Source organism: Mus musculus, chromosome X, assembly GCF_000001635.26.
Source record: "Mus musculus strain C57BL/6J chromosome X, GRCm38.p6 C57BL/6J".
Lineage (NCBI taxonomy): Eukaryota > Metazoa > Chordata > Mammalia > Rodentia > Muridae > Mus > Mus musculus.
This window is the reverse complement of record NC_000086.7, coordinates 134,142,851-134,156,505: the sequence shown is the minus strand read 5'-3', so window position 1 is coordinate 134,156,505 and position 13,655 is coordinate 134,142,851. Positions and strand designations below refer to the sequence as shown.

The 13,655-nt window shown below is 41.5% G+C and overlaps 1 protein-coding gene across 6 annotated transcripts in view; it reads left to right on the top strand.

Moving 5' to 3' along the window:
- Xkrx (X-linked Kx blood group related, X-linked) overlaps positions 1–7,469 on the top strand; it is a 36,461-nt gene extending 28,992 nt beyond the window's left edge. For 4 of the 6 annotated variants that reach the window (XM_006528569.4, XM_017318525.2, XM_006528568.4 and 1 more), the window contains one exon: positions 5,210–7,469. In XM_006528569.4, coding sequence (XP_006528632.1) covers positions 5,210–5,955 — 746 coding nt within the window. In that variant the 3' untranslated portion in view covers positions 5,956–7,469. The remainder of the gene's footprint in view (positions 1–5,209) is intronic. The other 2 variants (NM_001365115.1, NM_183319.3) reach the window with 1 other exon arrangement.
- Positions 7,470–13,655: the final 6,186 nt, after the last annotated feature.

The window sequence follows — 13,655 nt, the reverse complement described above, 5'->3', positions numbered from 1 at the left end:
AGCCAGGAATCTGCGTTTGTAAAAAGTACCCTATGAATCCCAGTTAGTTTCCTTAGAGAACCACAGGTGTACTAATTTCCTCCGTGGTAGTAGAGAGACGGAAAGGGAGTGGGGGGGATGGGTACACGTCAGTCAGGTCTGGTCCAAGGACTGACCTTCTTTCTTCATGATCTCTGGAGGAAGTTACAAAGCAGCCACTGACATAAATTCCTAATTGTAACATGATGAATCTCTACATGAGTAAGACCTCTAGCAGAGGAAGCAATGTGTGTCAGGACTGTATAAGTCAAGATCAAATCTTGTGAATGGATTTTACCAGTCCGGGTTTGCTTCATCTGGTTGGGCAAATGCAGCTTCAGATGTGGGGAGAGTTTATATATATATGTACATATATACATATATATATGTACACACACACACACACATATATATACATATATATATATATATATAGTGATTTCTAGCCTTGTTTGGCAAAGTCTTCTGTCTCAAATGAATAGAAAGGGGGCAACTCTTCCCTTTGTTCCATTAACTTTTGTTGATGAAGTTCTGTTGGTTTGGAAGCTTTTTACAAGTGTACACTTGGTAGTAGTTTGAGGAGAACATTGTCTGGAAGTGCTGCTTGACTTCCTGAGAATTTTGAGAGTTGGAAAATCATCTAGTTAAAATATGTAACCATCACAAAGGTGAAAACGTGCAAACTTACTGGCCTACAGGAAATTGTATCAGCACAGAAAATTTCTGGGAAGCTATAAAACAAGAACAAAAAACAAAACAACAACAACAACAACAACAAAAAATAATAAACAAAACCCTACCTCAAGAAGCCCTGAGAAGGTGGCAGGTTGTTACCTTTAAATTTTCCTTTATGAAAATTTACCATCTTAATGCACTACTATTTTTGTTTTTATTTTTAAATTATAAAAGTTAGATATTTTGGTAACATCTCAGACCACATAGAATAGATATAAAATAGAAAATAGAATGTTACACACCAAAAGTAATGTCTGTTAACCATTCGGTATACGTCCTTCCAGACTCCAATTTACTGGGTATACATAATGGGTTGTGGATGTAGCTCAATTAAAGAGTGCCTGCCTAGTATGTTGAAGGTGTCGGGTTAATCTATAATACTGCAGGGAACACACACACACACACACACACACACACACACACACACACAGAGATAATATTTGAAATGCACCATTTTTACATGTTAAAACATTCATCGTTCATAGTTTTTAACTGTTTTGCATTTTTTAATTTATTCTCTTTTTAAATTTTAATTTAATGTTTTAACTTATTCACTTTATTACCCCTCTCCCGGTCACACCCTCCCACAGTCTCTCCCCCCTCTCCCCTTCTCTCTGAGCAGGTGGGGCCCCCTGGTTATCCCCCCACCCCACCCTGGCACTTCAAGTCTCTGTGAGGCTAGGCATTTCCTGTTTCCTCTCCCACTGAGTCCACACAAGACAGCCCAGCTAGAAGAACATGTCCCACAGATAGGCAACAGCTTTTGAGATAGTCCCTGTTTCAGTTGTTTGGGACCCACCTGAAGACCAAGCTGCACATCTGCTATATATGTGTGGGGAGGACTAGGTCCAGCCCATATATGATCTTTGGTTGGTGGTTCAGCCTCTGAGAGCCCCAAGAATCCAGATTAGTTGACTAGGTTGGTTTTCCTGTGGAGTCCCTATCCCCTTGGGGCCCACAATCCTTCCTCCTATTCTTCCATAAGAGTCCCCAAGCTCCATCCACTGTTTGGCTGTGGGTGTCTGCATCTGTCTGAGTTAGCTACTGGATGGAGCCTCTCAGAGGTCAACATGCTCCTGTCTGCAAGCGTAACAGAGTAACATTAATACTGTCAGGGATTGATGCTTGCCCATCAAATGGGTCTCAAGTTGGGATAGTTATTAGTTGGCCATTACCTCAGTCTCTGCTCCACCCCCTGTCCCTGCATTTCTTGTAGACAGGATAAATTTGAGGTTGAAAGTTTTGTGGATGGGTTGGTGTCCCTATCGTTCCACTGAGGTTCCTGCCTGGATATAGGAGATGGCCTCTTCAGGTTCCATGTCCCCAATGTAGTGAATCACAGCTAAGGTCACCCGCATTGATTCCTGTCTAATCCCAGGTCCTAGGTCTTTTTTTTTAATCTTTTCTTACAGGTTTTTCATACCAATCTTCTAAATAGATTGATTTCTTAGAGCAATTTGCTAATTACCACATTTCTTAATTTTTAAAATTGTATGTGTATGAGTTTGTCTGCACATGCATATGTGTACCACTTGCATGCCTGATGCCTGGGGAGTTATCAGATTTCCTGGAACTATAATTTCAGGAGGTTATGGGCCTCCTTTTAGGTGCTAGGAACTGAACCTGGGTCCTCTCTAAGAGTAGCAAGTACACTTAACTGCCGAGCCACCTATCTAGCTGTTAAGCTTTAATTTTATATTTTAAAAAGTATTTGTATATGTATACATATATGTCTGTCGGGGGGGGGGTATGTGTGTCAGAGGTCAGGTGCCTTCAGAGGCCAGAGGCAGGGGTATTAGATGCGCCTGGGGTGAGTTACAGGTAATTATGAGCTACCCAATGAGGTTAATAAAGGAGAGATCTCAAGTCCTTTTCAAAATAGTAAGTGTTCTTAACTGCTGAGCCATTTCTCCAGCCTCCATTCCCCCTATCGTAATATACAATAACCACAAAAGAAAAAAATCACTGACTTTGGATTGAGTTAAGTTAGTTTGGTACGGGGGTTTTCTAGGAATAATCAATTCTGCATTGGATGGTGAGACTAAGAAGAGTAGGTTAGAACACTTTGCAATTCTCTATTCATGTTTTTGGGGAAGGGAAGGAAAAGGGGGAGTGGAGGAGGAGGAGGAGGAGGAGGAGGAGGAGGAAGTAGAAGACAGCACCTATAGATACATCTCCAATACTTTTCTTGTAATTATTTCATTTAATCTTCACAACAACTTGATTCTCATTTTACAAAAGATACAGTAGTAGACCTAGAAGTTGAGTAAATCCTCCCCAAGGAGGATTTTGAAGGATTTTGAATCCTAAGCATTTATTTTTGCCTCCGTCACCTCAGAAGTCTTCATCATTCCATAAACCTTTATCAAGCATGTATTATATTTCAGACAGTGTGTGTTAGCTTGTAAGGGTAGAGCAAACTAGATCCAGCCCCTTCTGCCTTCATGAGATTTCTACTACATTTTTTTTTTTTTGGCATATGTAACTGGAGTGAATCTCTCTAGAAGACTGGTTTCTTGGAGCAGATACACATCAAAGATTAGACGTCAGCTACAAATGGCAGTTTCTAGGCATAGCGGCCCAGCACGTGAGAAGCAGAGACAGGATTTCTGTGAGTCTGGGTACAGCTTGGTCTATATTGCAAGTTCCAGGCCAGCTAGGGCTGCAACACAGTGAGATCCGGTTTCCAAAAGAAGCAGCAGAGGGGGAAAAGGCAGAGAAGGAGGAGGGGGAAAATGTATATGCCTTCCTTTTTTTCTTTTTTTTTAAAAAGATTTATTTATTATTATATGTAAGTACACTGTAGCTGTCTTCAGACACACCAGAAGAGGGAGTCAGATCTTGTTATGGATGGTTGTGAGCCACCATGTGGTTGCTGGGATTTGAACCCTGGACCTTCGGAAGAGCAGTCGGGTGCTCTTACCCACTGAGCCATCTCACCAGCCCCTGTACATGCCTTCCTAACATTAGGTTTTTGTCCCAGATATTTTCAGTTTAGTTTTTCCTTTCTCACTGTCCCTAGAGTGCTGTTCCTTCAGTTCGGTCTGGCCCATACCTTTATGTGTGTCCTTCCCATGTTGGTGACTTCTCAGCATTAGTTGTAAGACTTCTTCATTTTGAAAAGTTTATTTTGTGTATTTCTGTGATTAAACTCTGGCATTGTTTGTTCATCCAAAATTTCTAAATCGGAAACGTAGAAAACAGCAAAGCATAAAAGGATACTTTTACTATCCTTATTTGCTTACTTTTATAGTATTGGGGCTTGGATCTGTGACCTTCTTCAGGCTCAGTCAGACCTTTGCCATATACCCAGCCCAAAGGATTTAAAAGAGATTGAGCTAAAACCCCATCAACACTATAGAGGATGTTTTGGTGTATTTCTTCTATTGTCTTTCTGTGTGGGGTATTTTGTTTTATTGCATACATTTCAGGTCTACAGTGAGAAGTTTTGATGCATGTATCTCACGCCATATTGGTGTGTGTGAACTCTTTGAGAAAATTACAAGTGTGAAATATAATGCCAAGCTGTACAATAAAGCTCCCAAATATAATCATTTTGTAACAGAAACTTCGATCCCTTTCGCAAAAATTCCTCCTGTTCCCTAGCCCTAGGCCCTGGGAAGCATTGCTCTATTCTGTTTCTTTGAATCTAGTTCATTTATGACATTCCACTTATAAATGGGGTAATAATGCATTATTTTTATCTCTGAGTCTTGCTAATTTCACTTAGCATAAAGTCCTTGATATTCACCTATTTTATTTCAATGATGCAATTTCCTTCATATTATTGTTTGTGTAAATCCCACAGCATATGAATATCATTTTCTTTACACATGCCCCCATCAATAGACATTTAGATTGTTTCCATATATTGGAAACAATAACTGTTCTATTCTCGCTGCAGTGGACAACATAACAGCATTCTTTGAGATATTGATTGTCTTTACAGTTAGTGGAATTGCTGGATTATATACTAGTTCTGTTTTTAATTATCTTCATGCTGTTTTTCACCCTGGCGATATAAATGTATAGTCTAACTATGTATAAAAGTTCAATTTTCTCCATATCTTTGTTAGATGTTTTTCCCCTAGATGGTGGCCACCCTAATAGGTACTAAGTAGTATCTTATTGTGGTCATTCTTTGCACGCTAACAAGAGTACTGTCACTAACTCTACTACAAGCTCTCTCTGTGATTTACATTTTCATTTGTCTAGTGATCTGTGATACTGAACACCCCTTTCTAGATCCGCTAGTTATTCCTATATCTTTGTAACAATGTTTATTCGGGTGTATGCCATTTGTGTACACAGCTGTGACCATCTATAAGTCTACTCTCAGTTAAGGAATGCCCCAAGCCCTGTCCATCATCTCTGGACCTCTGGTTCTGAGAGGACAGGTTTCATTCACTGGAAACATCGACTTCATTGTTTCTTTGTCTCTTTCCTTATTTTGCAGCTGTGTTAATGGCTTTTTCCCTGATATCTGTCACCTACGGGGCTACCCTGTGCAATATGTTGGCTATCCAGATCAAGTATGATGACTACAAGATTAGACTGGGGCCACTGGAAGTCCTTTGTATCACCGTCTGGAGGACATTGGAGATCACTTCCCGCCTCGTGATTCTGGTGCTCTTCTCGGCCACCTTGAAGTTGAAGGCTGTGCCCTTCTTAGTGCTCAACTTCTTGATCATCCTCTTTGAGCCCTGGGTCAAGTTCTGGAGGAGTGGTGCCCAAATGCCAAACAATATTGAGAAAAACTTCAGCCGAGTTGGCACTCTGGTGGTACTGATTTCGGTCACCATTCTCTATGCTGGCATCAACTTCTCTTGCTGGTCAGCCATGCAGTTGAAGTTGGCAGACAGAGACCTTGTTGACAAAGGTCAGAACTGGGGACATATGGGACTGCACTATAGTGTGAGGCTGGTAGAGAATGTGATCATGGTCTTGGTTTTTAAGTACTTCGGAGTCAAAGTGTTACTGAATTATTGTCATTCCTTGATTGCAGTGCAGCTTATTATTGCTTATCTGATTTCCATTGGGGTCATGCTTCTCTTCTTCCAGTACTTGCACCCCCTGCGCTCACTCTTCACCAATAACGTAGTAGACTACCTCCATTGTATCTGCTGCCGCAGACCCCGTCCGGAAAGGGTTGAGAACTCAGAGACATCCTGTGAAGCTGACACAACACAAAGTATTGTCTGATTTTTTTTTTCTTCTGTACATTATAGGATGGGTCTGGGTTAACACAAGCAACTGTGAAATTGAAGGAGTTGGTGAGATCCCTGTGTGTGAGTACTCACAGGATCATTTGCTTGACACTTCTAGTAAACCTATTGAAAGAAAGAGTGACCTGCAAAGAGGTTTTACTTCTTTAGGATTGACTGCTAGGTTTGGATACCAGCACTAACCCTAACCCTAGCCCTAGCCCTAGCCCTAACCCTAACCCTAGCCCTAACCCTAACCCTAACCCTAGCCCTAACCCTAGCCCTAACCCTAACCCTAGCCCTAACCCTAGCCCTAACGCTAACCCTAGCCCTAGCCCTAACCCTAGCCCTAACGCTAACCCTAGCCCTAGCCCTAACCCTAGCTCTAATGCTAACCCTAGCCCTAACGCTAACCCTAGCCCTAGCCCTAGCCCTAACCCTAACCCTAACCCTAACCCTAACCCTAACCCTAACCCTAACCCTAACCCTGGAATAACCTCTATGTCCTTCACTCAGGCTCTGAATTTCCAGCTTTGCTCATTTGCTTAAGGTATTGCTGAGCTTCCCTGGGCTAATCTAAACTCTGCCAGAACTCAACTGTACTGATCAGGGAATGTGATGGCTTACTAAGAATGAGCGCCTTCCAGAAAGTAGTCTGACTGTTGTACTTTTTGTTTTGTTTTGATTTAGGTTTTTATTTGAGACAGGGTTTCTCTGTGTAGCCCTGGCTGTCCTGGAACTCACTTTGTAGACCAGGCTGGCCTCAAACTCAGAAATCCACCTTCCTCTTCCTCCCAAGTGCTGAGATTAAAGGCATGCGCCACCACCGCCTGGCTGGCTGTTGTACTTTTAACTGTGAGAGTGGCTGGGATATTTGTATTCTAATGAGGAACTGTGGCTAAGAAGAAGGCTCCATTATTGAAGAAAGCTACTCCCCAAATGAGTTAATACCCCATGAGTATTTTACTGGGGGTCATTCAGCAAAGACTTCTCCTTTAAGAAATCCTTCATAGGCACTCTCTTTGGACGGCGTACAGAATAAGATTCCTTCCTATAGGGAATGAGGCGGGATCTCATGACTCTCGGACTGGGCTCAACGTCACTATGTAGCTAAGAACTACGTGGCCTGATCTTTCTGCCTTTACCTTCTGTGTGCTGGAATTGCAGATGCGTACCACTGCATTTGGTTTATATAATGCTGAGGACTGAACCCAGGGCTAGGCAAGCACTATTTATACAGTACTAGGCCCTGGAACTGGGGTCAGGTAAACACTCTACCAACTGAGACATCCTTGGCCCCCAGAATGCCTCTTAAGGACCTGTGTAGGCCTCCAGCCTCATTGAGAGAAATGTTTGAATGAAATTTCGGGTGCCCCATTAGAGGAATTCCCTCCAATTCAGCTTTTCTGTCTCTGCCTTTTGTTACTTGATGTAAACCTCAGAGAAGCTAAACTGTAATTTGAAGTGTTTACTGATATGTGAAATAAATGAAGATTTCTTTGTGTCTGCTACTGTCCTGGGTATTTTATTAATTTCCACTTAGGGGGATAAAGTAATAATGACTAAACCACCACCTCCGTGTTGTTTTATATTAGGCTGGGTAACTCCTTAGCGATCTAAAGGTGGAAGAGAGAAACCAATCACATGAGATTATTAACACTGCTGTCTCCTGGCAAGATTTTACTTGCTAATGAGGAATGTAGGGTTTTTTTTTTTCAACATTCTTGTCATTAACAAACCCCAATGGCCCAATACACAGATATTCTCATGTACCAACATGCTTACATCTCATAACCAGTTGGATGCTATTGTGGGCTTCTCTGCTCGATGCACAGAAGGTAATCAAACAATTGATGTTGTTATGGCCACTGCCCACTGGAGAAACAATTATCCCAGCATTGTCTGACAAATTATTGTCCCTCACAGCCCAGTGAAAGTGAGACGAACTCCTTAAAGCACATCCTAGCTGAGGAGCTATTGGAGTTTGAGGGCCGCTCGGAGAGGGACAGTTTTCTTCAGGGATGCAGCCCATGAGATGCTTCGGGAGATGCTTCTACACCCATGCACACACTGAGAGTACTAAACGGACTTCAGTGATGGATTTAGAAGGGAATAATGGTGAGGGGGTGTGGAGGAAGAACTGGAATGGAGCAAATGGGGGGAGATTTGATAACTTATTTCCAAAACCATTGAAGTTGAACTAGTTATGGACCAGTTACAACTACCATGTTTCAAGAACTTGTAAACAGTGCAGTATGAAGTCTTCTAACACCATTCAGTTTTACTTTTACCAAAAATTTGATTTTAGCCACTCCCACCCTCCTGCTTACTGTTAGGTTGAGAGAACTCCCACTTCTCAGTGGTGATCTGTTAACCAGAATTATTCTATTTCCTCACGTGTATAGCATTTTTTTCATTGTTGTTGTTGTTGTTTCACCACTTTTAACTGCTTTGGGGAGCTAACTAAAAAGATTGGTTATTGAATTTGGGAGAAGAATGCAATAATTTTGAGACAGTAGGAGTTTCTTTTTACAACCTCAACTCCTTCACACCATGTTATTGTGACTGAGTCTGGGGTTGTCGTCTAAGACTTACATGAACTTCTAATAGCTATTTAGGGAAAATGTGAAGGACATCATCAACTCCAAAGAACCCTGCCTCTTCAGATCCCAAGGAAGAATTTCTTCTGCCCATTGATTACTGTGCCCTCAATTAAAATCAGGAACGGTATTTGGAACAATATAATATAATCAGGTGCATGAAATCACGTGAATCAGCTACTTAAAGGGAGAAACATGGGGAATAGAGAGACATAGGCTGAAAACGACTGCCGCAGTGCCAAATCCAGCAAACATTTCCACCATGAGTCCTCCCAGCCATGGTGACTTAATATCCTAGGAATGAAGAGAGTTTAGGGACATGGGTGTGGAGTAATTCCTAACCTGAAAAACCTGCTGCCCTTCCCCCAGAGAAGGGAGAAGTGATGCGATTGATATACTATGCAAATGAGCCCTAAGATGCTCCTCTGTGGTAGTCTTTCTGTTGCACAGTCACCTTCCACGTACACAGAGAGGAAGGATGGAATATGAGAGGTGGGCAGATGTAAATGGCCATGGCCATTTGCAAACACATCTGTGTGTGCTCTCCTTTTGCCATATGAAGTTTTTTTTTTCTTCTCTCTTTCAGTATAGGGCTACCACTCAGTGCCTTATACCTGCTAGACACGTGGTATACCACTAAGCCTATATACCAATTCCTTTTTTGTTTTTTTGTTTTTTTTCTGAAATAGGACCATGGTAAGTTGCTCAGGTTGGTCTTGAACTCACTGTGTAGCCTAGGCAGACCTTAAATGTGCATTCCTCCTCAGACTCCCTAGTAGCTTAACAGACCTGCACTACCAGGTCCAACTATAATAACCTCTGAAATTCTAAAACAGCACAGTAATACTGGTCCAGTATTTAGACTCTTGCTGAGTGAAAGAGTACACAGAGACTAAGCCAGCCAAGGGGTTCCGGAAAAGGAAGACAGAACCATGGGGTTCGGGAAAAAGAACTACCAATGTGAGGATTTCTTCCTAGTACTCAACATGCTCTCAACAACCATTGCCATACTACTGGTAATTTTGGTAGCTAACGATGGGCAAGTCAGCTTAGAGGAAGGTGTAGTAAATACATCTAATCTAATATAAATTACTATAATACAAATCTAATATAAATACAAAAGGATTTTTATATGTTCTATATTCTATTTATCTGTTCAGTCCTCATGACTATCTCAAGGTAAGGCATTTGCTATTATACCAAGCCTACATTACAAGGAGAGTTTAAGGCACCGCAAGGCTAAATGATACACTCAAGGTTGAAGCCAGTATCAAAGCCAGAGTTCAATCAAGACCTAAGCCTCTATGCCCGAAGTGTCTGTGAAATTATTTTAGTAGTTTCAGGATTGTTTTCTAAGATATACCTAAGTCCCTGCCAAACATTCTTTTCTACAAACATGGCTTATCAGAAGGCAGCACTTAAGTCCACCAAAATGAGAAGTTCTAAAGAGCCTCAGATGAAGACTGAATGTGCGTTCACAGGCACCTGTAGGCTGGCACAACGGTGTGGGGAGGGTGGCTGGTGAAGAAGCTCAGTCCCTTTCTAGTTCCAAAAAGTGAGGCTTTGTCTCACTTATGGGTTTTACTTGTTTGTTTTGGGTTTTTTTTGTTTGTTTGTTTTCTTTTTTTTTTTTTTTTTGAGATGGGATCTTGCTTTGTAGCCTAAGATGGCCTCTCTCTCACTATGTAGCTCAGGCTGGTCTTAAAACTCCCAATCGTCCTGCCATGGTCTCACAAGTGCTGGGATGATACGCATTGTGATAATAGGGAAGGAAGGCTATTCAGGTGTGGGAGCAGGAAGTGCACTGGGAATCTCTTTATTTTTGTGTATTTGTGTGCACATGTGCCACAGTGTACCTGTAGAGGCCAGGGGACAACTTTTGACACTCAGTTCTGTCCTTCTACTATGGGTTTCAAATATAAAACTCGACAAACAAATGTTGTACAGGTTGAGCCATTTCCCTGGCACATTACTGGAACTTGATGTTCTGCTGTCTCAATTTTGCTGTGAACCTAAAACTGCTCAAAAACAAAACAAAACAAAGCAAAACAAAACAAAACAAACAAACAAAAAAACCCAGTCTTTTAAAAATCCCAGAGCACAATGGTGAGAGTAACAGTATGCTGTGGAGCTATGACAATTGACCTAATACACAGCCTTGGCTCTAAAACGATCACTTTAGATGCGTCTTCGGCAAACCAATTCTATATTTTAAACACTATGCTAAAGAATCCTAAAAGGTGTTACACTTTGGGTCTTTTCCACCTGTGGCAACAGTAACTAGCTTGGATTCTAACTTAGTATCATTCAAGAACTTAGCATCTTCAAGTACTTGGCATCTTCAAGTACTTCTGTCTGGGGAGTTGGCTTTGCCACCCTGCTGCTTTCTTTTTTAGAAAGTTAAGGAAAACTTTACACATATTGTTCCTATGAAACGTTCCTTCTTTCCCATCCTCCCTTTGTTCCTCTTTCCCCACCCCCTTGCTTTGCATTCCGAGAATCAGGATTGAATAATGATTGCATTTTGTGAACAACAAAAATGTGGGTTGAATGAGTTATTATACAAACTCTTTATATCACATCTTACTTTGGAGAGAGGTTAGGGAGATTGATGGAGGTTTCTCCTTTCATGAATTACTTTGGGATATTTGGATTTTGTATTACCTCATATGATATTTTTATTAGAAGAGTGTACTCCTTAAAAAGTTTTTTAAAAAGTATGAAAATTGATTCACACACAACCTGCTTCCACAATAGCTTTAAGGTTTGGATTAAGAGAGGTATATGCTTCATAGAATGAATATGAGGCAAATTGTGATAGATGCCTTTGAAGGAAAAGGGCTGTCATCTGCTGAGTCCTTACTAGATAACAAGATCCATGTTGATCATTTATAGACTTCCATTTTAGTATCACAAGACTCTCATATAGTAGCTGATCTCTATCTCTGTTTTTCTATAAAGACACTGAAGGCAAGAATGACTTGTCCAAGGGAGCTAAAACCATCCAGTGGAAAAAAGGCAGCATTTTCAACAAATTGTGCTGGCACAACTGCATGTAGAAGAATATGAATTGATCCATTCTTATCTCCTTGTACAAAGCTCAAGTCTAAGTGGATCAAGGAACTGCACATGAAACTACAGACTCTGAAACTTATAGAGGAGAAAGTGGGGGAAAAGCCTCGAAGATATGGGCACAGGGGGAAAATTCCTGAACAGAACAGCAATGGCTTGTGCTATAAGATCAAGAACCGACAAGTGGGACCTCATTAAATTGCAAAGCTTTTGTAAGGCAAAAGACACTGCCAATAAGACAAAAAGGCCACCAACAGATTGAGAAAGGATCTTTACCTATCCTAAATCAGATAGGGAATTAATATCCAATATGTATAAAGAACTCAAGAAGATGGAGTCCAGAAAATCAAATAACCCTATTAAAATGGGGTACAGAGCTAAACAAAGAATTCTCACCTGAGGAATACCGAATGGCTGAGAAGCACCTGAAAAAATGCTCAACATCCTTAATCATCAGGGAAATGCAAATCAAAACAACCCTGAGATTCCACCTCACACCAGTCAGAATGGCTAAGATCAAAAATTCAGGTGACAGCAGATGCTGGCGAGGATGTGGAGAAAGAGGAACACTCCTCCATTGTTGGTGGGATTGCAAGCTTGTCCAACCACTCTGGAAATCAGTCTGGTGGTTCCTCAGAAAATTGGACATAGTACTACCGGAGGATCCCACAATACCTCTCCTGGGCATATATCCAGAAGCTGTTCCAACTGGTAATAAGGACACATGCTCCACTATGTTCACAGCAGTCTTATTTATAATAGCCAGAAGCTGGAAAGAACCCAGATGTCAAGCTGGGCGTGGTGGCGCACGCCTTTAGTCCCAGCACTCGGGAGGCAGAGGCAGGTGGATTTCTGAGTTCGAGGCCAGCCTGGTCTACAAAGTGAGTTCCAGGACAGCCAGGGGTATACAGAGAAACCCTGTCTGGAAAAACCAAAAAAAAAAAAAAAAAGAACCCAGATGTCCCTCAACAGAGGAATGAATGGATACAGAAAATGTGGTACATTTACACAATGGAGTACTACTCAGCTATTAAAAACAATGAATTTATGAAATTCTTAGGCAAATGGATGTATCTGAGGATATCATCCTGAGTGAGGTAACCCTATCACAAAAGAACTCACATGATATGCACTCACTGATAAGTGGATATTAACCCAGAAACTTAGAATACCCAAGATAATAATTTGTAAAGCACATGACACTCAAGAGGAAGAAAGACCAAGTGTGCCTACTTTGTTCCTTCTTAGAATGGGGAACAAAATACCCATGGAAGAAGTTACAGAGACAAAGTTCAGAGCAGAGCCTGAAGGAATGATCATCCAGAGACTTCCCCACTTGGGAATCCACCCCATAAACAACCGCCAAACTCAGACACTAGGCAGATGCCAAAAAGATCCTGCTGACAGGAGCTTGATATAGCTGTCTCCTGTGAGGCTCTGACAGTGCCTGGCAAATACACAAGTGGATGCTCATAGTCATCCATTGGACGGAGCACAAGGTCCCCAGTGAAGGAGCCAGAGAAATATCCAGGGAGATGAAGGGGACTGAAGCCTCATAGAAGGAACATCAATATGAACTAACCAGTACCCTCAGAGCTCCTTGGAACTATACCACCAATCAAAGAAAACACATGGTGGAACTTGTGGCTCTAGCTAAATTTTTTGCAGAGGATGGCCTAGTGGGTCATCAATGGGAGGAGAGGCCCTTGGTCCTGTGAAGGCTCTATGCCCCAGTGTAGGGGAATGCCAAGATCAGGAATGGGAGTGGGTGGTTTGGGAAGCAGGGAGAGGGGGGAGGAGATAGGGGAGTTTTGGAGGGGAAACTAGGAAAGAGGATAACATTTGAAATGTAAATAAAGAAATTTTCTAATAAAAAAGAAAAAAAAAAGAATGACTTGTTCAAGATCACACAGTTTCAACTTCAATCTTTTTTTTTTTTTTACCCCAAGGTTTAAGTTCTTCCTATTCTACCACATTGCTTCTCATAGATGACAGTTGTCATGATCTGTACTGCATACGACTGAAG